Consider the following 24,676-nt stretch of genomic DNA (forward strand, 5'->3'; position numbering starts at 1 on the left):
GAGCCCGCGCCGCGGCCCCCTTGTGTCGGCAGCGGCGTCACCCCGCGCCCCCCGCCCTTCCCTCCGCCCCGGGCTCGGGCTCTGGCGGCAGCCAATCACCGCCTCGCGCCAAACCTGCCTTCAAAACTCACCGCCCAATCGCCGCCCCCGCTGATCCCCCTTCTGCCAATCCCGACTCGGGCTCCCTAACCCTGCCGTGGGCGATGATTGGGTAGCCGTGCGGCCGCGGTGCTGATTGAACCGCTCCGGGTGGTTCCTGCTTTCCGATTGGTTGAAATTGGGGGGGGGGAAGGTTCACTTTGACAAAGACCATCCTCTTCCGCCGTCTACTCCCCGCGCGTGCGCGGGGAGTGCCATGCGCCTCAGAGGCTCTCCTTTTATTGCCCGCCTCCCCACCCAAGCGATTGGTTGAGCTGGGCCCACCTCTCTTTCTATTGGTTGTCTTAAGTGTCACTCAAGCTTGAGCGTACGTACGCCGTCAGCTGCTCCTTCGCCATTGGTTGGCCGGGCTGTCAGTCCTATGGGGCAGGATTGGCGCGGGAGGTGTCGCCGCCGCGCTGTGCCGCGCATTAAAGGGACAGGCACTGGCTTAGTTCTGTAGCCAACATGGCGGCGGCTCCTCATCAGCGCACGGTGAGGCGTGGCGGTGGCGCGGGGTGATCCCGCAAGGTGCCCGGGGCTGCCGGGCTCCTCTGGGGCTTGTGGCGCTGCGGGACAGCCGCGGTGAGGGGAAGGGCGGGTGGTGCGGCCGCGGGGCAGGGGCGGTGTGGGGCCGTGGCCTGGCCGCCCGGGAGAGCCGTGAGAGGTGCTGTCTCCTTTAAAGGAGAGATGGGGGTGTGTGTATATATATATAAGCCCCTCGTATATGCACGTGTGTTTTGTAGAAGCGATCTAAAAGGCTAAAGCTTCTCTGTTATTTAAACTTTTCCTCGTATTGCCCCCGTGTCAGTGTTTGGAGAATATATTCGTAAGCGAATGGGAATAAAACGTTGCAATTTGGTTTATTTTCGGAAATAATTTGGGGTCATGACGCTGAAAACGCCTGTTCCGTAGTCAGGTGAGACTCCAGCAGTTGATTGTGTCATTGCAGGTCAGTCGGGCTAGGAGAGCAGCCCTTGCTTCCTTCTGGATTGCTGGTAGGGATGTAGCCTCCGGTTGTTTTCATGTGTGAGATAAAAACTTTACCTTCAACTGAGGTGTAACTGGTGTGTACCTGTGTCCAGAGGTGCGGTGTGGGCACCTGGCACCTTTGGACGTAACATGGGGGCCAGGTCCCTCATTCACGTTTCTCTCAAGGTGCTGAGCATGGAGAAGGGGCAGGACCCATGGCTGTGCTGGTGTTATGAAGAGCCAGAGGCTTGGCTGGGTTTTATGCGGTTTGTTTCGTAAATAGCCGTGTCTTCACCATGATTTGGAGGAGTAGAGATGGTGACCGGGGTGCAGCATGATGGTCTCATAAGGTCTTGTGATTTGGGATCTCACCAGCTGCATGGCGAGCACCCAGCTTTGGTGTTTTCCCTTTGGAAAACTGTCTCCTTTGCAGCATGGTCCTGTATTTGTACCTGTACCAGCAAGTGGGGAGCGATTAATTTGAGGACATCTGTATCCTTCCTAACAGGTATTTCTTCTGGCATGCATAGAGAAGTATGTCAGAAAGCTAGGTTTGGTCTTAAGACAATGAATATAGGCTGTTTAATTTAGTTAGTTAATAAAACATTTAAGGAGGAAGGGGGGAATACAAAAACAAAGCAAAATTGCCCTGCTGAAGACTTATTGTAAGTGATGGGGAAAAGGGGAAAAAAGCAACTTTACACTTTACGAACTTTGAAAATAGTTGTCTTCAATACACCTGATGTGCTGTAGAAGAAACTAGACAAAAAATACTATATTGTGACAACATTTTTCCCCGTTAAGTGTAATGACTAAGTTTACTCTTAAATGTTTGCTTTTAACTAGGGTTATTACTTAAATTTAGACCACTCCTGACTCAGCTTGTATCAGGGAGGCACAGGCAGCGCTGAAGTTGGTCTGCGGGTGATAGGGGTTTGTTCTTTCTTCCCCACTCTCCCTGCAGTAACACAGTACTGTGCCACGAGGGCAGGCTGCTGGGGTTGTGCCTCCAAAATGACTATTTGAAAGTTTTAATAGCTACGTACTTAGATATTTATGCTCATTGAACTGAATACCTGGCTATTCTGGGGTGTTTGGCCCAGTCCCTACATAATTCTGCCCTGTTTCTGCCCCGTTCTTTAATTTCTCTTAACCAAGTGTGAGCACTACTGTCACTTAGGGCATTACCAAGCACTTTTTTTCCCTGTTGGTGTTCTGTTTCTTTTCTGAGCTCCCATATAAGACCATGCAGTGGCACCCACTCTAATTTAGTCCTTTTTCCCAGTGCCAAAGTGTCAACTTGGTGCCCTCATGCTTTCTTGCTGCACTTACTGCTCAAGAGGCTTCCTGCACTTTTATGCCTCGTTGGCTCTACACTTTATTTATAAATAATTGTTACTTTTACTGTCCATGGATCATTGTATATGATAGCTAGAAAAACAGATTCATGATTTTCCTTCTCCTTACTGAAACATCAAGTCTTCTGAATAGCTTTTCCATGCTATGCTGTATTTCTTTACTGCATCAGAGAAGGTAACAGTGTCCTGATGGGTCATATTTACCACCTGCAGAAGTTGTTTGGTTTGAAAAGTGTCCCTCTGCCCCAAGCTGCTGATTCTTACTTCAGTGATGAGAGGTTTTGTTTTTCCCCCTCCACTGTGTTTGGTTTAGTCTTTGGGATGTCTCTGAGGCCACCATGTGCTACTGGTGTGTTAAGCTATTACTGCTCTGTGGTTTTAATGTTTCCTTCTGCATGCTTGAGTAGGCAAGGGATATGCAGTGGTAGCAGCAATGAATTTTGGAAGGTCATGTCTTCAGACCTGTAAGGATTAAATGTGTTCAGCTCACTACTGTTAACCTCGCACTGCTGCACTTAACTCCTGTGGGACTGCTGAGCTCCTTTGGTTACTATTCTGAGGCTTTAGTGTGTCTTAAGGAAGGAAAGACTATAGGGAGTACCCAGGAAGAGTGATTAGTCAGCAAATATGGCCTAGCTGTTTCAGAACAAATATAGAGAGCTCTCTGGTTTTCATATGGTGGTGTTTGGTTTTTGCTACATTTCAGGATTTTCCTGAGCATCACAGCATGATGCTCCCTGTGAGAATTCCCAGTGGCAGAAACAGACTAAAATAAATCTTTATGATTGGAGAGAAATTGAGGAGAAGAGCAGGGAGTTGGTGTGATGTTTGAGTCTGGGATCTGTACTGGGAAATTGCTTGATGCTGTTCTATAACCTTCCTCAGATTTTTCACTGGGGTTATTTAGAAGTCACTATCTGTGAAACAGAATATAAATCTCTCTTTTACTTAAACGGGAAATACACCTGGTAGCAAGTGGTTATTTAGACTGAAGTGAGGAATGATTGCCTATGAAACAGACAGTTTTTCACATATTTTTTGCAGTATTTATGTCAAGGAGATATCTATGACAGATATTACACTATTCAAATCAGTGCCTGTTCACTGCATCCAGGTGAAATTTAGAAGTCATACGAGTAGTGGAAAGCCTGTGTTTGTTTTGCTTTGTGGAGCTTGATGCTTAGGTAAAAACAAACAACTCCTGTCGTTTGGATTTCCTATGTAGTTATTTTTAATTGACAGACAGGATTTTACAGGTGAAACATAAAGATGGTAAGGAAAGCTGTGATGCTGGCAGCCGTGCTTGCATTTCAAACTGATTCCCCTTTCTGTGTTTCATGGGTTACCTTTGATGTGACTCAATGGCAGATAGTATATTAATATTTGAATCAGTAGGTACTAGCATTTGGATTGCTGAGACTTACGTTGCTTCTGTTACTCTGTTGTCTGCTGCACAAAGGACTGTGTTTTGCTCAGTTCAATTTTACTTTGTTATTTGGTCTTTTATTCTGTGTTCATCAATTCAACAGTGAATCACAGAGTGGTTTGGGTTGGAAAGGACCTTAAAATCATCCAGTTCCAACCCCCTGCCATGGGCAGGGATGCCTCACACTAGACCATGTCACCCAAGACTTTGTCCAACCTGGCCTTGAACACTGCCAGGGATGGACCAATTTACCCCTTATTTGAGCAGCCTGTTCCAGTGCCTCACCACCCTCACAGGAAAGAACTTCTTCCTTATATCCAACCTGAACTTCTTCTTTCTAAAGTTTAAACCTTGTCCTATTGCTACAGCCCCTGATGAAGAGTCCCTCTCCAGCATCCTTGTAACACTGATGACATTTTTGCAGGGGTGAGGTGTAGGTCTTCCTGCTAACACGTCACAGGCTTCCCTTTGGTTTTAAATCCACATATTCTAATTAGAGCAATGCAGCTGCTGAGTGTAAACCAGTGTGTTAAAAAACCTGTTCAAAATACTGTTATTAATATATTCTTAATTAGGAATTAGTGTTTTAATTGGCTTTCTGTGGTAGCAAAAGTTCTTGTGCAAGTACAGTTATTCCAAGAAAAGCAAAAGTATTTTGTGTAGAAATATCTTATAAACACAAACCAAAAGCATTCATAGAACTGTGCTTAGAAATGGTGATTGACCCATTCAGAGTATTCACTGTCCTAGTTTTCTTGCCCACAATGAATCACTTAATTTATAATAGGAAACCAGTTTTGTATAGGCTTTAAATAACTTGGAAATTTTCTTAATTCTTCACCCTGTATTAGTTTTCTTCCTCATAATGCATTTGGGGCTGTTGTTTAATTTCTCGTGAGCTATTTACATAAATATTTATGTATTTTAACTTGGGTGACAATATGCTCCCAATAATTTGTATTTGCAGAAGCTTAAGGAAACCCCACCGAGATCAGCAAGCGCTCAGTTGACATAGTGAAGTAAAGGCATTGTGGAAAGCTGTAGGAGCATTGCATCTGCCTCCAGCTCACTTCTCTCTTAGGTTGCCTTCAAATCCTGTTATTAAGATGTTTAGTGGTGGGTACATTGGAGAAATTACTTGCATGATAAAAATAAGCATTTATATTTTATTTAGTTGGTATACACAAATCAGAAAGCTTCAGCCAGGTAGCCAGGTTTGGATTTAACCATAAAGGCAGTATGTGGTGCTGTGGTCCTTTTGTTTATAAGAGCCCTGTTAGAAACATACAAAACACGGTAAGTGTTTGGACATTTGGTGTAGGCACTGGGTAATGCGTGGTCTTTATGGCTGTGTTTTTGAGCACAGCCTCAAGCTCATCTAACAGCACGTTGCTGCTCAGTGACAGAGGTACCTTCCTGGCTGTGGTCTGCTGATACCACTAATCAGGTATAGATAGCATAAAATCATCCAGATGTGCCTGCTGGTGAGCCTCAGTCTATTCATGGAAGGACAGGAAAGGTGAATTGAAGGCAGTGGAAAAGAAGTTGGAACTATACAGCTGGGAAGGTGAGGTGGGGAGAGAGCATGTCCTCTGCCCCAGCTACAGGCAGTGAGCTATTAAGCTGGATGGGCAGATGTAGAAATGTGGTGTGGTCCTGGGTGTGCTTTATGGGCTTTGGCCACCTTAGTAGTGTCTTGTGTGCAGTAAGTGTAACCTGTAGTTAAGGCGGTAGCTATTTTCCAACTGACTGTGTATTGCCGTCTCACAATGAGCAAGAGACAGTATAAGTAAGTAGAAAACAGAAATCAGAAAATAGGATGGAAAATACATTTTCTTTCTGATACTATTTTTAGTGGAGGGGAGTTGGATGTAAAAATGACAGAGCCTAAGGCTGTAGGGAAGGGAATACAACTTTTGGGGTATTAGTCCCCTGCAGCAATACTTCTGCACATCGTCTAATCGGATTCTAATCTTTTGTTGTTGTGACACAGAAACAAATGTGCTAAGTAACAGCTTTGTTTTCTTATACAGGATGATCTGCATGAAACCAGTAACTCTGTGTCAGCCACAGATGGGCTCTCTGCAACTTCATTTATAGAATACCCAAAGCACAAGCCATTTATTAATTCAGATCTGGTGCGCTCTCCACGGAAACCAGTAATTCCATATCCTGAAAGCAACAGCAGAGGTAATAGTTCAGCAAAATTGTTTTCTTAGCTGGTTCCAAATGAGGTGGTGAAATACTGTGTGCCCATACCTACGAAGGTTGCTGTCTTTTATCCTTCTGTTACTTCCCATTGGTGTTCAGGTCACCTGTTCTGTAGGTCCTTTACACTTCTTATTCGAAGAATACCCAATGAGAAAGGTCATGGAGCTGGAGAAAAGTGTTCCTCTTCAGTAGAGAGCTGTAATGTTGGCCATGTAGTTTGTGAAACTGTCCTGACATGTTTCTTTGTCCCTTCTTCAGCCCTCCTTCCATCTTCCCCCTCCCAAGATCACAGCTGAATTTGAAATAAGGAAGCATTAGTTACCATAATGGTTTGGAGCAAAGGAAGAGGTTTGGCCCTGTTGAAATGGGAAAGCTGTGATGGACAAAGGGTGTAGCAAGAATATGATGTCAGTGAAGACTTAAGAGATATAGAAAGGAATCCAGTGTAGAACTGAGGGCTCACAACACCAAAAAAGGAAGTGATTTTATTCCCCCTTGATATTTCTTGTTTCTTCCTTGTTTCCTTGTTTCTAGGCTTCTCCTTTACCCTTCTTTCCCACTCTGCTCGTGGTATTCATCTCTTCGTCTTGCCTGACCTGACATGAACAAAACCATTCTAGGTTAGTCTTGCAGTTTGAGTGAACTGGCTTTTCATGCAGTGAGGCATCCTCCAAAGCTGCCTGGGGCAAGAAGAGGGGGCAGCATGGGAAGTTGGGAGGATAGTAGCAGGGCCGATCTGTTTGGCTCAGGATCATTGCAAAAACAGTGCTTTTTGGTCTGGAGTTGCATGGAGGCTAAACGTGATATATTTTCCTTATAAGGGAAAAATATGAGAAAGAATCACAGAATGGTTTGGGTTGGAAAGGACCTTAAAATCATCTAGTTCCAACCCCTCTGCCATGAACAGGGAAGCCTCACACTAAACCATGTTGCCCAGGGCTCTGTCCAGCCTGGCTTTGAACACCACCAGGGATGGAGCATTCACAACTTCCCTTGGGCAACCCATTCCAGTGCCTCACCACCCTAACAGGAAAGAACTTCTTCCTTAGATCTAACCTGAACTGTCCATTTCAGTTTAATCCCATTACCCCTTGTCCTGTCGCTGAAGAGTCCCTCTCTGGCATCCTTATAGGCTCCCTTCCCATATTGGAAGGCTGCTATGAGGTGCCCACTAATAAAATATCATATTGAAAAATCCTGAAATTCAGTATACTAATTTCTGCTTATTTTTATTCTTTGTGGTGTGTGTGTCAGCGTGCATTACTTGGTTTTAATACTCTAATAAGGATGACTGAATGTTACTTGGCATGCTGTTGGGTTTTACTTTTATCCATTGCTTGAATTGCTTCTTTGCTGTATTTTGTTAGTCACTATTGTAAATACACAGATATTTCAGTTTAGCTCTAAGTATAATAGTAACAAAGCTTTTCATAGTTTCAGCTATGCTTATTTCAGCTGAATCCTGATAACAGTAGTATAGGTAAAGAATAGGGTAAAGCTGGTGACTGATTTTGCTAACAGGGCCAAGTTACCTATATCTTTCCCCTTACCTGACTGCTGTCACCCATTTATTACTTAACAGGTACCTTAAAGCAGGCAGTCTACTGATATGATACTCTAAGATGCTATTCTCCATTTCAGGATTTGTTGAATTGTTACTCTGGAAAATTCATTCAGATAATTATTTTTCCTTTATTTTTTCAGTCTGATGCTCAAACACACACTTGCAACTTTTCTTGTGCTCATGTGTTCTGTAATAAAGGTGATTTCATTTCACAAGTGCGTTTAAGCACAAAGGAGTGAGCTAATGTGACCTTGCAGATTAGTCTGCTATATGAGCTGTCCATACAGATGTTCCTGTGTTTCACTTTGCCAGAACTGTGTAGGGGAAAGGCCTTATGGTTATGGTTCCTTTGCAGAGTTAAACAATACAGCTAAGAGACGTAATACATCAGATTACCAGCAGATGGTCTAATTGCAGGGTGATGGCAGCTTTATTACAACTGCTTTTCTTTTTGTGGTGATGAATACATGAAGGTTTTGTTGGGTGACTGATAAAGCAGGGAATGGAACAGAAAGAGGAGAAGCTGTTCAGCACAAAGGAGATGCATGTCTTGAGGAGGGGAACACAAGTGCAGAAACAGTCAAAAAAGAGCTGCCACTTAGGCTATAAAAATGTTTATTCTCTTTCTGATAGCTAACCTTTAGTCTGCCCTATGCTTGGTCATGGGATTGTTGTGTTTATGTATTTGTTGTGCTAGTTTGCATTGCAGAGGAATGAGAATATAGAAAACTGCCACTTTTTTAGCTATTTAATTGTAATCTTTCATTTCCTTTTGATAAAGTCAGAAGTTGCACTGAATCTATAGAGTATTTACATGCCTTGTTCTGGGAAATTGATAAGTCCCGAATGTAACAGATGAAGGTGAGCACCAAGTGCATCTATTAGTTTGAGACTAGTTTTAAAATCAGTTCTGGTTTAAAGGGAAGCAATTCCTGGAAGGAGTCTTGGAGGATAGTAAGAACGTTCTGACTTTCTTACATAAGATGCTTTTATGAAAGGATTCCAGGTTCAATGTTCTCTTGAAGAAGTGATTTAATGGCCTCTAACAAAAGGTGCTTGTTCAATTGCAGCAATATTTTCTGCCCTGAAGAATCTCCAGGAAAAAATCCATCGCCTGGAGCTGGAACGGCTTCAGGCAGAGGAGAATGTGAAGCACCTCAGCAGGGAAACAGCAGACTACAAAAAAGTCCTGAGTGAACAGATGCAACACAAAGAGCACGACAGGACTGAAGTGACAAAGAAAAATCAAGGTTGTTTGCAAACTTTACATAGAGGTGGATGAAACTTGGTGTTTGTCAATGCAGAAAAACCATTTTAACTTACTTTGTTCAGCGTCTTTTATTTGACAGTGACACATGGAGTTATGAAGAAATAAGCACACTTTGTTTTAGGGATTTGCATGCATACAGCAGTTCATTAGGCTTCATCTGTGAGTTTCTTTAGGTTGTGCTTTTGTTTGTTTCGGAATTGTTCTGAAAATAGGGGAAAAATAAATCCCAGGAACAGGCAGTGCATGATTTACTTTTCTGCCTTCTGTTATCTTCAGAACTGGCTTCTCAGCTGGCAGCTGCTGAGTCTCGGTGCAGCCTTCTAGAGAAACAGCTAGTCTACATGAGGAAGATGATCCAGCATGCAGAAAATGAGAAGTCTCATCTTTTGGAGAAGCAGGTGTGTTTTCAAGATAGCTCAAGGTTAAGTTATAAAAATTGTGAAGTAATGTCATGATTTTTCACAGTTACTGTGATTTTTATTATCAGTGTGCATGTCTCTTTCAGCTGGCCTTTATCTACTTAGGTGTGGATAATCTTCCTACTTGAAATTTTCCAGTCTTATCAGGACCCTGGTATTTTCCATGCACCTGTCTGTAAGGCAGAATCCAGCTCTGATACTAGGAAGAACTGTTTGCTTCTGCATGATTGGCTTACTACAGTAGTTCATCCTCATCCCTCAGTGTTAAACACGTGTGCCACTGAGGGAAAAAAGCTCCCTTTTGTGTTTACATTCTTCAGATCTATGGGGGTTTTCTTTACTTGTACCACTTTTGTTAAACTGGGGCTGAAATCTTTGTTCTGTAGAAATAATAGCAAAATTTCTATTTCCCACCATCAGTGACCATGGGAGTTGGTCTATACCTAAAATGAGCTTGAATTTTGTTTTCTAGGAGCATGGGTCATCTGTTCATTGGCCTTTATGGCTGTCCTATTTTAGTATTAAATATTTACTGAAGGGGAAAAAACATAAGCAAGCTATCTCTAATGGCTGAACAATGAGGGGGGAGGGGGTTATCACATTGGGTTCAGAGGGAGGAAAGGCTCTGCAGAGTTCTCTCATCTGAATCTGGTTGAGTGTTAGCTTCCCAGCATAGGTGGACCAGTGATGCAATTTGCTCCCTGATCGTAGCACCACTGAAACTGCACAGAGGAAGCAGCAGTTCCTATGGGCTGTTTATGGGCTTCCTTTGTGCTGCAGACACAAGGCTTACTGCAGATGGTTTTGGTTTATTGTGCTTATAATTGTTTTCCTTTTCTCCCTTCAAGGGTTCATTGGAGAGAGATCGGCTTCTTGATCAATCACATGTTCAGTCTAAATTGGAAAAGCTGGATATGCTGGAAAAAGAGTACAGCAGGCTTACTAAGATGCAGTCCATAGCAGAGGTCTGTCATTTGTATTGGATATTACATCAGATTTAGCTTGTTTGTTGTAGCCAGCACTTCATAGCTATATGTCAGTGACGGAGCTGAGCAAACCTTTGTGCTGTACAGAAAGATGGCAACATCTCTTTAAAGCTGAATTGTTCTGAAAACTTAAAGTTATTAAGGAAAGCCTGCATCATCAGGTAGGCTTTAGGTCACTGCACCCTACAAGAGTTGGGGTTTTCTTGAGCCTTGAAGGTATCTATTGGTGTTCCTCTTTTGTGGTTGGTGTCTAGGCATGTAGGGCTACAGACATCAGGTGCCCACCAAACTGCTCTGTCACTGCCCTCAGCTGGGCAGGGGAGAGAAAATGCGACAGGCTTGTGAGTTGAGATAAGGACAGGGAGAGATCACTCAGCAATTGCTGACATGCCAAAACAGATTAAATTCAGGGAAATTAATTTAATTTATTGCCAATCAAGTCAGACTAGGATAATGAGAAATAAAACCAAATCTTAGAACACCTTCTTTCTGTGACTCAATTTTCTCAGCCTCTTCTCCTCCCAGCAGCACAGGGGGATGAGGAACGGGGGCTGTGGTCAGTTAATCACACATTGTCTCTGCTGCTCCTTCTTCCTCAGGGAAAGACTCTTCATGCTCTTCCCAGGCTCCAGCGTGGGGTTTTCCCTGTGCTGCAGGTGGAGATCTGCTCCACCATGGACATCCATGGGCTGCAGAGGCACAGGCTGGCTCACCGTGGTCTACACCACGGGCTGCAGAGGAATCTCTGCTCTGGTGCCTCAAGCACCTTTTTCCCTCCTTCTGCACTGACCTCATCTGTAGGGCTGTTGCTCTCATATTCTCATCCGTCTCTCTGGCTGCTGATGCTCTTGCACAGGAACTTTTTCCTCTTCTTAACTATGCTGTCCTAGAGGTGCTACCACCATCACTGGTGGGCTCAGCCTTGGCCAGCGGCGAGTAAGTCTTGGAGCCAGCTGCATTGGCTCTATAGGACATGGGGAAAGCTACTGACAGTTTCTCACAGAAGCCACTCCTGGGGCCTTCCCACCTCCACCACCTCCAACCTTGCCAGGCAAACCCAGTACATCTCTCTGTGTACCATCTGTGGTGTTGACTTCTGAAGTCTGGCCCACACACGTCTTTCTGCTGCTGTAGAGAGACTGCAAGACTCACAAGCCTGGAACTACAGAGCGCTTAACCAGGGAGAGGCTTCTACCTACAAGCTTCTTACCTGCCTCCCAAAAGGAGCAGGTAGTACATGATTAGATAGTGGCGTATGAAAACTGTAGTCTTGCTACCCTGCACACAAGTCAAATGCTGAAGTAGATGGTGTTTTTCCAGATGTTTGACAGTGAATCTTTAGCTAGTTGGTTTCCTGCAGGGCATTTAGATGCTACAGCTATTTCTTGCAAGTCCCTGACCCAAGGCAGCTGTAACAAGCTGTTTAAGATCTTGACACCCCATTGTGGTGAGCTGCAGTTGTGGAGTACAAGTGCCTGTATTGTTTAGTTGAGCTAAACTCTTCCAGAAATGACTGTCTCTGGGGTTTTGTTCACTGGAAGTAGCAGTGGGTTCCTCCAGGGTCAGTGTTGAAATAACTGGTTCAGAAACCAGAATTCCTTTCTGAAGGGCTTTTGCCAAGTGTTTTCACTGGTAGCAGCTGGGGATTGGTGGGGCTGGATGGTTTGTCATCTTGTGCCTGGCTGGTGAAAATCATTTCAGCCTAACAACTTTTTTTCTGGATCAAAGTAGATGCCTTTGATTCTTTTATAACTAGGAATTAGTGGCTGTTCCAGTTAAATCTGTTTTAGTGGAATTTGATATTAAATTCATGTAATTTTGGAGCAATTCTAGGAACTGAGATACGGGTTTAGCTGTGACTAAAAGTCATTTTCTTTGATCATTATGCTGTCTTGAGCACTCTCTGATTGACAGGTTTGTGTTTGCAGGCTATATTCCTGTATGAGCATCCATGTGCTTAGTGTGACGTTGTAATCCCAAAAGAGTGACTGTACTCTCTACTCAAAACAGTTGCATCTGTTGCCTCTTTGATCTCTGCTGTAATGGTGGCAAGACCACAGGAACATTTCCAAGTTGAATTTGAAGGAAGAAATAGATAAGAGAGACTATTTCTATACAAGGTGTGCTGAAATGGATGGCAAGTGGTGAGGTGGCTGCACATGAGCAAGCAAGGATTTAACTGCCTCTGATTTCAGACACTTTGCCAGAGCACAGGATATATGTGGGTCTTATGGAGAGTATTTAATCTCTGCAGAGCCACTCACTGGTCCTGTAAGTATTACCTTCAGGCAGTTTGCCTGTGACAAGGAAGTGAAAAGGAAGCGTGTGAAGTATCAGTTGGAGCACTTGCCTCAAAAGCAGTTTCTAGTGTATATTGCAAGTGTAGTTCTGCAGTGCAGCCTCTGGATAGCTGAGTGAGAAGATCTGAACATGTCTATGTCTGAAGCTGGAATAAGGGAACAAGGTTGTTCCCTAAAAGCACAGTCTGGGCTCTGCTCTCATATGTGGCCAGATAACCAGAATTTGAATGTATGTGTAGATGACATTTCTTGAAGAACCTTAGTTGATAGTAATAGATCTTAATGCCAAAACCCCTCACTGTTCTATGAACAGCAGAAGTGATGAACCCTCACATGCTGTGGCTGTATGCTACCTACATTGTCCTGTCTTCATAGAATCACAGAATGGTTTGTGTTGGAAGGGACCTTAAAGCTCATCCAGTTCCAAGCCCCTGCCACAGGCAGGGACACCTTCCACTAGAGCAGCTTGCTCCAAGCCCCATCCAGCTTGGCCTTGAACACTGCCAGGGATGGGGCAGCCACAGCTTCTCTGGGCAACCTGTGCCAGTGCCTCAGCACCCTCACAGGGAAGAATTTCCTCCTAATACCTAATTTAAATCTCCCCTCTGTCAGTTTAAAGCTGTTCCCCCTTGTCCTGTCCCTACAGGCCCTTGTAAAAGGTCTCTCTCATCAGTCTTCAGTTAAAACAGGTTTGTTTCAAGTATTACCGTCTTACAAATCCTGTCATGCTTAACAGGTTAAAGGTCTTCATTAGATTGACCACATCAAAATCAACCGTTGTCCTGCATAGTGTAAAGGAGAGAAAATGATTTTAAGTTATGTGGAATGTATCTGATTTTGGGGGAGTGGGGGGAGGGCAGGGGAAGCCAAAACTGTTCCTTCTGTGCAACAGAAAAAGGTGGTTGGTTTATGTAGTGCCTCTGTCCTCAATGTTTTATCCAGGGTTTTACCTTTTGAAACCTCTGTGTAACAGCTGGTTACATGAATCTTGAAGTTGCTGCTTGGGTAAAGCAGAACTGAAATATTTAGCAAGCCCAGTGTAGTGAGTTTGTTAACAAACAAGTGTACAAATACAGCTGTTGCTTTGAGTTATGTTGCTCCTCTGCCTTGACTTTGATTAGTGGCTCTGGGAACGATCAGGCTTTGGGGGAGGAGGAGGGAAGTTGTTTCATGTCCTGGAGCTTTGGATCATTTTTTCATTCCGTTGTATAAAATCAGAAAGATAACTTTCACATTGGGAGCTTAAGTGTATCCTGCCTAAACAAGGTTTTCATCTTGCTGGAAGGTTTACAAAGAAGTGTGTGCCTTTCCCTTAGCTTTTTGAAAGATGCTTTCAAAAGAGTTCTTGCATCTTTTTACTATAAAAAGATGGAATCACTTCAGTTTTACTTAAGGATATCTCAGGGGCATCAGAGAAGGTTTCCTCCTTCTTCTTTATTAGAAGATGGCTAGATGTTCCAAAATTCCTTTCTTCTAAGAGCGTAAGTTATAGATATCAGCAAAAATACCATTAGTGTTCTAAATAAAGCTTTCCCTCTGCTTATAATGATACCCGATAGACCTTGTTAGCCCTTTTGTAGTACGAAATCTTCCAGTATAATGTACACAATACAACCTATTTTCTAGGTTGTTCTTTACATTGAAGAGAAAGCCAGCCTTGTGTGTATTATTCTCCCTTGTAGGCTGCAACCTGTGTTCAGATACCAGTTGTGGAAGTAAAAATAGAAAAATCTATGAGGTTAAAGCCTAAGCACTTGACTGCTGTATTTATACCTATATAGATGAAACATCAGCCAGCATTCTGATACTGAAATCTTCACTTCACTTTAACTCATTAAGTTGAACTCGTATACTTTGCCCAAGCTCTTGGTACTGTAGGCTTCAGGGGAGAAAAGGATTTGTTTCATTTGTAATGCTAGTATTTCTATTCACCTTTGACCAGAAAAAAATGAAAGAGCTGGAACAGAAGCTTCAGGAGGAAGAACACGCGAGGAAGCTTGTTCAGGAAAAAGCAGCTGAGGTAAGCAGCAGGAAGTCTCTTTTGTACTGGTGTGTGCTGTAATTAGCTCTTCCTTTCCAGCAGCTTTTCAGCTAACTTGCTGAACAGGCCTCCCCTAGACAGAGTGTTGAAAGCCTTGGGTTAGCTTTCTTGGTTTGGGATTTATCTGTTTGTTTGTGTTTTCCTTCCTCTCTGAGGTGCTGGATGTCCTGAAGTCCTTTGAGCCTTTTGGAAACCTTTTTCTAACAGCACCCCCGCACTAAAGCTTATTGGAAGAGGAGTAGAAATGCAGAATTAATTCATACTTGAGGATGTATGAGTATCTCTCTGCTTTAAAAAGATCAAGGTCAACAATTGTGCTCGTTTGTAGTTGTACCTAGAAATATTGTAGAGGGAGGCAAAAAAGAAGCAATATACTATTGGTTATGAGCCCATAAGGATGCTGGTCTTCTCCTAACCTTGAAGAGTTCTGTTAATTTCATATTCGTTGAATGCTGAAGAATATGTAGTAACAATGTTAGGGTCTAGCATTAATATTTACCATGAGTTTTAGGGGCTGGGATGGGTGTCTTAAATTCTTAGAATCATAGAACAGCTTGGGTTGAAAGGACCTCAGAGCTCATCCAGTTCCAACCCGCTTCCACTAGAGCAGGTTGCTCCAAGCCCTCTCCAGCCTGGCCTTGAACACTGCCAGGGATGGGGCAGTCACCCCCCCTCACAGGGAAGAATTGCTTCCTAATAGCTGATCTCCATCTCCCCTCTTTCAGTGTAAATCCATTCCCCCTTGTCCTGTCCCTACAGCCCCTGAAAAAGTCCCTCTCCAGATTTCTTATAGGCCCCCTTAGGGTATTGGAAGGTAGGGGATGATTTCTAAAGCCATGCCATAGCTTCCTCTTGGAAGGAACAGCAAGTGAAGTATATAGAGGTCGCTGCTGACAGTGAGAATCCTGACCTTGACTTTTCCAATAGATGGTTTGCTTGGGTTTGGGTGTTTTGGTGTTGTTTTTTTTTATTTGTTTGTGGGTTTGTTGTTTTTTGTTGGTTGGTTGGTTGTTTTTTTGGGGGGGAAGGTTCTTTGTTTTCTGGTTTTGGGGTTTTTTTAACTACCAAATTTAGTAGAAGGAGTAAGTCTATTAACTGCATGCCACCAGAGTAACTGAGCAGGATTGGGTGGCTTGAGTTTCCTAATGCTTTGTCAAGTGTAAAGCAAAGCTGATGTTTTGGCACTTGCCTACACAGGAGTAATGCAGTAAGATGAACTCTAACTTACTAGGATCAGTGATGAGCAGTGCTGCCAGAGGAAGCATTCTGTTTTAATTGACGTTGAACTGCAAAAGCATCCTAGAAACTTGCAGCCCTCGCTTTCAGAGAGCCTGTGTTTTAGATAATATTGTTTTGCAATTCTCAGCTTATTCTGTCTCTGATTATCTGGTAATGTCATTCCAGTAACTCCCCTTACTCCCTCACTTAAGCTTCAGACAGGCCTGGAAACCAACAGGCGACTGATTCAAGCAGCATCACCATTACTTTCTCCAAAAGCAAGAAAGCCCACGAAGAAAACAAAGCAGCCAGAGAAGGTAACAGGGGGCCATAGAAGGGCAGTTACTGAGGAGTTATGTGAGGGGTGTGCAGGCAATCAGGATGTAGGTTGCCTTTTTTTTTACAAAACAAAGGGAAAATGAGTTTGCTGTGGTGTCATCTGTAAAACATTTCTCCTTTCTTTGCAGAAGTGCTCTCCTGCAAGCCACCTCACTGCACAGCCCCATTACAGACTGCGTCTGGGTGATGTGCCCTTTGTAGCTGGGAAGGTGAGTGCCACTAATCCTGAAATGGAATGCTCAGGAGCTGCAGCTCCTTCAGTGGCTTTGGTTTGGACCGCTCCTGACACCCAGTGGCCAAATCGCTTAATGTTCTGTGACTTTTTTCTTCCAGTTTGTCTTCAAAAGGCTTGTTGAATATCCTAAACTTGCTGAACTGGCACTTCCAAAAATGGGTTCTCTCTGCTGCTTGTCAGGCTGTTCTTGTTAGTGCATATTCAGTGAAACAAAAAATACATTATTGACTGCAGAAAAAGTCAGTTTTTAAATGTTCTCCATTTTATCAAGTAGGTTGTTGACAGTGCTGTATAAAAGAGTCTCTTTTACTTTTCCTTCCAGTCTACCAGTCCCAGTCATTCAGTTGGTGCCAACGTGCAGCATGTCCTACACCTGATGAAACAGCACACAAAAGCTTTGTGTAACAGTCGGGTGGTAAATGATGCTCCACTAGCAAAACCCGTCGGTACTGGTCATCCTGCCAGCAAAAGCAGAAAGTCATCTCTGCTGAAGGACTCCTCTTCATCCCAGGAAGAGCTCTCAGAAGTGTTGCTGACTTTACAAGATGAATTTGGACAGATGAGTTTGTGAGTTGGGTGTATTCTCAGTTGCAGATGGTGAATGTAGATGCTTTGTTTTTTGCCTTTTGCTTTTAAAGTTGGAATGTTTTGCCTGAGAAAGGTGTTAGTTTTAGGAAGTCTGTGGCATATCATCCCTTTGTTCTGCTGGCTGTGGAGCCTGTCGTTTCTCCTTGCACTTAAAGAGAGGTCTGAACCCTGTACTTCTGTTTATATGTAGCAGTACTGAATTCATAAGTGGTAGGGGAGAAGTTTCCTTGTCCTTCATTGTTTGCCACTGAGTAGAGCCTGGCTCCATCCTGTGACACTCCCCTTTATATATTTATATCATAATAAGGTCACCCTCAATCTCCTCCAAACTATAGACCAGCTCCCTCAGCTTCCTCATAAGGGAGATGCTCCACTCCCTTAATCATCTTAGTTGCCCTGCTGGACTCTCTCAGCAGGTCCCTGTCCTTTACTGAGGGCCGAACTGGCACAATATTCCAGTGGGTCTCACCAGGGCAGAGTGAGGGGAGGAGGACCTCTTCGACCTCTACCACCCCCTTTAATACACCCCAGGATGCCATTGGCCTTCTTGGCCACAAGGGCACAGTGTTGGCTCATGGTCACCCTGTCGTCCACCAGGACCCCCAGGTCCCTCTCCCCTACACTGCTCTCTAACAGGTCGTTCCCCAATCTGTACTAGTGTGTTTGTGCCCTTGATGCAATACTTGTGGGTTTTCTTGTCCTAGTTAACAGAACATGAATTGTCAGCCTACTGCATAACTGCAGTGGATACAGCTACACAGAGTAGTAACTGAGTGAGTGCTGTGATCATGCCCTCAAGCAGTTACTTGGTCATGTTGAATGTGTGGCTTGAAGCTTGAAGCTCTTTATGTTGCTGAGACTTCGTGTTGCAGAAGCCTGCCAGCACGATGTGCTACTGTAATAATGCTGCTGACCAGCACAACTGTTGTCACTGGGTGGCCATGGCACGTTGAATGTGGCTGGCTGCTGATGCTGTAGTGTCCTTAAAGTGTTATTTCTGAACTGGGAATACAAGCACTGGAAGCCAAGGGGGTCTGATACAGCCTTGTTCTGTGTGAATGCCATGCTAGTGATCACCAGCAGCTGTCAAAGCTTGTCCAGGAAGCCCCAACCACTGCAATGAGGGAAGAACTGGAGAGGGAACTTGAGGCACTGGTGGGAAAGATGGAAGCAAAGGCAGACCAAATCAGCAAAGTCCGGAGGCACCGATTACAGGTGAGTTGCTCTTGACTGTGTTCATGCTTCTGCAGAGCTGCTGTCTTGAGGGGTTTTTTCATGTTGTATCCTAATCTAGCAGCAGTTGAATAGAGCAGAAATAACTGCTTTAGAGCAGTAGTGCCTAGCTCTGGCTTTGATGTCCCAAAGTTAGTCTGTGTACTTCCATCCTTGCATCCCATTATTTCTGCAGAAGTCATCTTTCTGTCTTACTGTGTCACCCTTGTGCCCTCTCCTTATCCTGTCCTGGGCAGAGCTTTCCCATCTGTTTCTTTATTTCATTTTACACTCCACTCATCCCTTGAATGTTTTAACCGTTCTCCTTTGGTTGCAGTAAATGACCTATTTACATCTTGATTTGCACTTTATAAAACCTGAAGGACTGTTTCATAGAATCATTGAATGGTTTGGGTTGGAACGGACCTTAAAGATCATCCAGTTCCAGCCCCCTGCCATGGGCCCGGACACTTTCCACTCGACCAGGTTGCTCAAAGCTCCTTTCAAGATGTTTTGAATAGTGTGGCCTGTTCATTCAAAGCCATAAGACCTGATGATTCCTTATTTTCCCTGATTTTCATTCATTTTAGTGAATTTCTTCCAAAGACCTTAACCTCATGTGTTTAATCTGGTTAAGCTCGTATGAACCAAGATTCATCCTCACCTGATGCAACTTACACACAAAATATGTACTGGGAGCACTGCTGCTGACATCCAGAATGGATATGTGAAGTGTTTCCAGTTAGAAGCATTACTCACCTTTGATCTCAGGATCTTCAGAGGAACTGTTGCACAGAAACAGATGTGCAGTAGTTCCTGACAATAATGGGTTTGCATAGACTGAGGCTCCTCACTCACTACTGGTAAAAGGTCTAGGAGCTGGGATTTAAGAAAGTTGCTGCATGCTGTAACCTAGGAGGAGGGAGTGCCACTACTTGAGGAGCCCAAGGAGCCACCACTTTGCAGTTTGAGAGCATGAATATGTCTGTATCTTAAGCTGTCCTGTTCAGGTTTCAGCTAGTTCAGTCTTTGTTGCTGAGTACTGAGTATCACAAGCTGTGATCTCTGGTGCTGTGTGGATACCAGCTCTCCACCTCAGCAGAGTTAAGATATTCTTTTAAAGCTACATCTCTTTAAACTAACTATTGAATATATATAATAGTAACTAGCTATTGAAGTCAGTTTATGTAGAAAAACTTGTTTTCTGTTTGTTTTTAAAATCACTGAATGCCAGCAGTGAGAAGCCAACTTTTTGTTGTAAATAACTTTTTCTGTTATCCATAATACAGATGTTCCTCCATAATGAACTTGTTTTTAAAGAGAGAACCTAGAGTTCAGGGACACAGCTGAACACAGAATGCTGTGTAAGGAAAATAAAGTACTTATGACTCAGGGTGACTGGAGGCATCCATCTGCTGAGCTGGGTGAGATAAGCAGTGGGGTATTGCAGCTGTCTGGAAGAATTGCTCAACATAACATGAACTGAAACAAGGTCACTGCTTAATCTTTTTCTTTGGGATTCTCTTTCAGCTTGAGAGACTTAAGAGGGAATGCAAGTCCAGAAAGACTTCTGCTAAACAAGGAAAAGACAGGTTCCCTGTTAGTGAGGTTAAAGTAACAACTACAGTAACCACGAAAGGCAAGAATGCTGGTCCCATCAAAGTGAAACCTGGAGAGAAGAGTCGGAAGAACCTTCAGTTGCTGAGAGACATGCAGACCATACAGACTTCACTACAGAAAGATGATATCAGCTGGGACTACTGACTATTGTGCAGGAGAGGTTCTTGAACCTTCTCTGTCAAACCGTCTCACATTCTGGATATAAAGCAGCTGCCTTTCTTGCTGTGTGAAAGAGACTACTATATGCTAAGTGCACTTTTGAAACCCTTAACTCTCCATCCCTGGGTTTGATGTATGTATCATGGTCTAGCTTCAATCACAGTCCATTTCTAAGGTACCAAGCCACTGAATCTAACCGTAGGTCTGCACTAGTTCCCTTCATGCTGTGGTTCCAGCAGTCCCTACCCTTTCAGCACACCAAGCACTGCACATTTATGTGGGTTAGTGTGTGAGAAATGCCAGTGTGACTTCATGCTATGATCCAGCTGTGCAGTGAGAGGCTTCTCAAGATGCATCTTGTTGGGGAATGGTGCTGTGACCTTGAGCCCGAAGGGCTTTTGCCAACTCTGTTCTGCAGGCACCTCAACCTCTGAGTTACTGAAACTTCTGAGTGTAAGGGAGAACAGGCAAACCCTTCTGAAGGTGTTCTGTGGAGCTCTATTCTAAAAGCTTTCCTAGTTCATGTTCTGCTGTGTTGCATTAGCATTAATGGCAGTGGATGTCTGAGTACTCAGAAGAGGAGCAGAGTAACTTTTATTTTACTTAATGATTGAGTTCTTTTCAAGTCTGAAGAGGGAATTTTTCTACATGAATGCTTCTTTAAAGCTGTAGGATAGGGGATAATATTCTGTCTCCTTATTCACAGCTTTGGGTGGTAAAGGAGCAAGATAAACCACCATGGAGGTGTTTTAAACTGCAAGTGCCTCAATCATGCCATTCAGTCCTGGCACCTTGCTTTTAACCTGAACTATGTGCTTTGAGCTATCTGCTCTGGTAGTGGTGCAAGTAGTTTTGCACTGACTTGCACAGCTGAGTGAATGTTATTTATTATGTTAATAATTTAAAGAATTTCCTATTAACGGAATGTAACAAGACCCAGGTTACCCATTTATACATTTGACAGATAATAAAGCCAGCCTGCCTGTTGAATGAGTTGTGGGAAAGCTGCCCTTCCCTTTACCTTCGTGTTTGCTGCAGCACTGTGCCCCATGCAGTGTGCTCTGTGATGTATGGTCAGGGTGGTGAAGCTGCAGGTAAGGTGAGGGTCAGAGTTGTCCATCTTTGCTTATAGCTGAACAGACTGGAACTGTGCGGGGTCAGTGCAGACACCAGGGATTGGAGTTTTAATGACACAAGGTTTTTGCTGTGAAGGGAGAAGGCGGCTGTTAACCAGGCCTGGAGCCATGCCCCTTAACCTCATTTATGTCAGAGACCTGGGCTCCATGCTGCTGGAGTAACCATTTGGAGAAGAGCAGTTCATCCTGGAGGGGCTGAAAAAGCCAGGGCTTGAAACTACACTGATTTTGCTTGGGAAGGACCTTTCAGGATCATCATGCTCAGACATGGGTTAACTTCCGCATGACCTTGGGCTGTCCTCATTCAGCTCCTTATGGAGGGCTTTGGAGGTATTTTGGACTCCATATGCCCCAGTTAGAATTAAACCTACCAGGGCTGAGAGCATCAAGGCACTGAGCTGATCCCAAATCATCCCAGTGAATTTGGACTTAATGTGAGTTACTTATATAGAGAAATGTGGATCCTTTTACAGAGCAGTCACTGTGCTTAATGCACTCGTGAAGCGCAGAAATGGTTTATTACTTACTGTGAAAGTATTTTTGTCATACTAAGCCCTGTGTCTCTATTACTACTGGTCTGCACAGAAGAGAAACTTGTCCAAAGCTGAGTTTTGTTTTCCTGTTGTTCTGCATGAGCATTGTGCCAGAGTATCTACAGAAAAGTGAGAGAGAGATCTGGATTTGACAAACTGTATTTTCAGTGCTGTTTTATTCAGCCATGTCATTTGGAGAACCGCACAGTTGAGCACAAGAGCACAGAACTTTACCCACTTATCCATTTTTATTAGTGTTAAGGAATCCAACCAGCCTTCATTAAGAAACAAAATATACACACAGAGTCAGTTTGCTAATACAGAGTAATGTTCTGAACCATCTTACGTAGTGATTGTACATACAAGCAGGTCCTGCCCTATACCCTTACAACCAAGTCCCCCAGAAGGTCTCTTGTGTGGATTCTTTGCACTATTAAACAGTAACATACATCCAAGGGCACCCTATAACAAGGGCAGCGATCCATACAGCCTGTGATTCCTCCTGTCAGAAGGTGGCTGTGGATCTCTCTGTAAGCACTGAGACACTGATTGCAGTAGAGCAGATGGCAATGGAGACTGAAGGGGAATGACTGTTACTGCTTTTGAAGGAATGTGGCTTTTGAAAGGCTATTTCTTACATGCTCTTGTACTCCCTCAGAAAATACTTCCTGTTGTGGAAGAGAAGCTGAGTGAAACAACATGGTGATGGCTGTATTAAACTGGTGAGCACAGCGTGGGATCCTGTCATGAAAGAGCCATGCAGGAACCCAGACCAAGCAATGCCCCTCAGCCTGGAGATGAGAATCAGGCTGCAGTAAAGATCCTCACACATACATAACTCCCTTTGCTGTCAGATATATCTTTTACAACCTTGTACTCACCTGTTTGAAAGATCAATGGGGCAGGCATGGTTTCACCTACTTGGTTATCTCCACCTCTACAGTAAACTTGTGTATTAAAAATGAATTTGGACTTAAGTGTAGTCAGGTGCCACTAGCTCTTGAAGTACACTATGAGGAAAGAGACCTCAACCTAGGGCTCAGAAACTGGCTGTTTGTTCTGAATAACTTTAAATAGCAGTTGCAATGCAGGCAGAAAGGCTTCTTTGGTTGATGCACAGTTGCTTCCATTAGTTTAGTTAACAAAACACTGAAACACCTTAAGTACGCCACTATGATCCTCCACAGAAGCATTAAAAGCGCTGATTAGGCTTGCCTAAGAGGAATGAACTGACTGATCCCAGCAGCTCACACATGCCCCCGGTGCTCCACAACCCTATGAGGCTGAGGCACTGGAGGACAGAGTTGCTGCAGAAACCCTGGGGGAGTGGTGCTCTGCTCCCCTCTGACAGAGAGGGGCTGCAGCTGCATCCTGCACATCCAGTGTAAACCATAAAGTTGCAGAGATGGAAGTAAACTTTGTCCTGTCGACTGCTCCTCTACCACTGTCCCCTATTGGTAGAAGCTGCCATTTCTTCAGATAAGGCATCATTTACATGGCTTGCTATGGTCCAGGTCAAAATGAAGGGAAAAGAAGGTGATATGTTCCAGCGGCTGTCACTGCTTGTCCCTGTTGGCAAATGCTGTCATGAACACTGCTGTGCAGGCACTAACACTGAAGAGTTCCTCACTCCATGGCTGTTTTCTAGGTTGCAATAGAGTCAGAGCTGATATTTCCTTTCAGCAAAGGGGAGAGTTTCCGTACTTGTGAGTGGATGTTTTTCCTCCACTGTACTTTATCCTAGCGCCCAGTCTCTCTTCAAAGCCAAGTGATTTCCACGTAAGTCAGCAAAGACCGAGCTCTAGGTTTCTTTTAAGTGGCAAAGTGCAATGACCTTGTATTATCATCTAGCCACCGAGAAGGTTAATTGCATAGGGGGCCTTGTTTGTTTCTCTTTGCTTAAGCTTCCTCTAGTGCTACAGTACTAATAAATTACCCTGGAGAGAAATAAATAAATAGGTTGGCATCTCCCAGACACCGCACTGGAAACCAGAGGGGCTCAGAAACGCTGCCCCCGGTGGTCCTGGGGAGGTACTTGGCACAAATAGTCCCTATCATACAACTGTCTGTACAGGAGCGACGCACTGCGCGGGAGAGCCGGCTCTCTCCGAGGACGAGGTGGAACGGTTGGTGATCTCTCTCTGCAGCTCCTCCACTTTCTTCTGCAGCTCGGCCCTCTTGGCAAGAAGCTCCTTGTAGCGATTGTGGACAGGCTCCTGCAACAAAACGTGCAGCTGAGTGAGGATGAGCAGAGGCTGGAGCACCTCTGCTATGGAGAGAGGGTGAGAGAGCTGGGCTTATTCAGCCTGGAGAAGAGAAGGCTCTGGGGGGACCTTAGGGCAGCTCCCAGTGCCTGAAGGGGCCAACAAGAAATCTGGAGAGGGGCTTTTTATAAGGGCATGGAGGGACAGGACAACGGGAATGGCTTTAAACTGGAAGAGGGGAGACTGAGATTAGATATGAAGAACAAATGCTTCCCTGTTAGGGAAATGCTGAGGCACTGGCACAGGGTGCCCAGAGAAGCTGTGGCTGCCCCATCCCTGGCAGTGCTCAAGGCCAGGCTGGAAGGGCTTAGAGCAAGCTGCTCTAGTGGAAGGTGTCCCTGCCCATGGCAGAGGGGTTGGAACTGGATGAGCTTTAAGGTCTCTTCCAACCCAAACCATGCTGTGGTTTCTATAATTTTCCCATATTCATTTCCAACCTGCTGAGTATTTTCAGCTCCTGCAGATTTCACGAGGCAGCAGCCTCCAGCTGAGCACCCGCACCAGGCAGCAGGAGGTGCTGCTGTTCCATTTGCTGGCTATTCATTTAGGCTTTGGGGTTTAGGTTTAAACAGCATCATCGTAAGTTTCCACATTAATTCTTGTGCTTCAAAGGTGTTGAACTCCAAACCGACAGCGTTAGTAACAGTAGAGAGGGAAATAAAAGACGGATCCTGGGAGGAGGCACAC

General features: G+C 44.3%; 2 protein-coding genes across 7 annotated transcripts in view; one reads left to right on the top strand and one right to left on the bottom strand.

Annotated features, from left to right (window-relative positions):
* Positions 1-564: 564 nt before the first annotated feature.
* Positions 565-21,046, top strand: CEP57 (centrosomal protein 57). Of its 3 annotated transcripts, none has more exons than XM_061374349.1 (11): positions 567-633; positions 5,928-6,084; positions 8,740-8,919; positions 9,216-9,337; positions 10,207-10,323; positions 14,587-14,664; positions 16,116-16,220; positions 16,371-16,451; positions 16,800-17,044; positions 18,136-18,280; positions 19,808-21,046. In XM_061374349.1, the coding sequence occupies exons 1-11, from the start codon at positions 607-609 to the stop codon at positions 20,039-20,041; spliced, it is 1,491 nt and encodes a 496-aa protein (XP_061230333.1). In that variant the 5' UTR covers positions 567-606; the 3' UTR covers positions 20,042-21,046. The 3 variants fall into 3 exon arrangements, with proteins under 3 accessions (XP_061230336.1, XP_061230333.1, XP_061230335.1); XM_061374351.1 differs by lacking the exon at positions 567-633 and adding an exon at positions 1,105-1,366; XM_061374352.1 differs by lacking the exon at positions 10,207-10,323 and having other exon boundaries at positions 565-633.
* A 908-nt stretch (positions 21,047-21,954) lies between these two features.
* MTMR2 (myotubularin related protein 2) overlaps positions 21,955-24,676 on the bottom strand; it is a 61,028-nt gene continuing 58,306 nt past the window's right edge. For all 4 annotated transcript variants that reach the window (XM_061374345.1, XM_061374346.1, XM_061374347.1 and 1 more), the window contains one exon: positions 21,955-23,941. In XM_061374345.1, coding sequence (XP_061230329.1) covers positions 23,780-23,941 — 162 coding nt within the window. In that variant the 3' untranslated portion in view covers positions 21,955-23,779. The remainder of the gene's footprint in view (positions 23,942-24,676) is intronic.

The sequence above is a fragment of the Neopsephotus bourkii genome, unplaced genomic scaffold (genome assembly GCF_033783945.1).
Source record: "Neopsephotus bourkii isolate Nb327-2 ecotype Australia unplaced genomic scaffold, CSIRO-AGI_Nbou_v1 NB_1638, whole genome shotgun sequence".
Taxonomy (NCBI): domain Eukaryota; kingdom Metazoa; phylum Chordata; class Aves; order Psittaciformes; family Psittacidae; genus Neopsephotus; species Neopsephotus bourkii.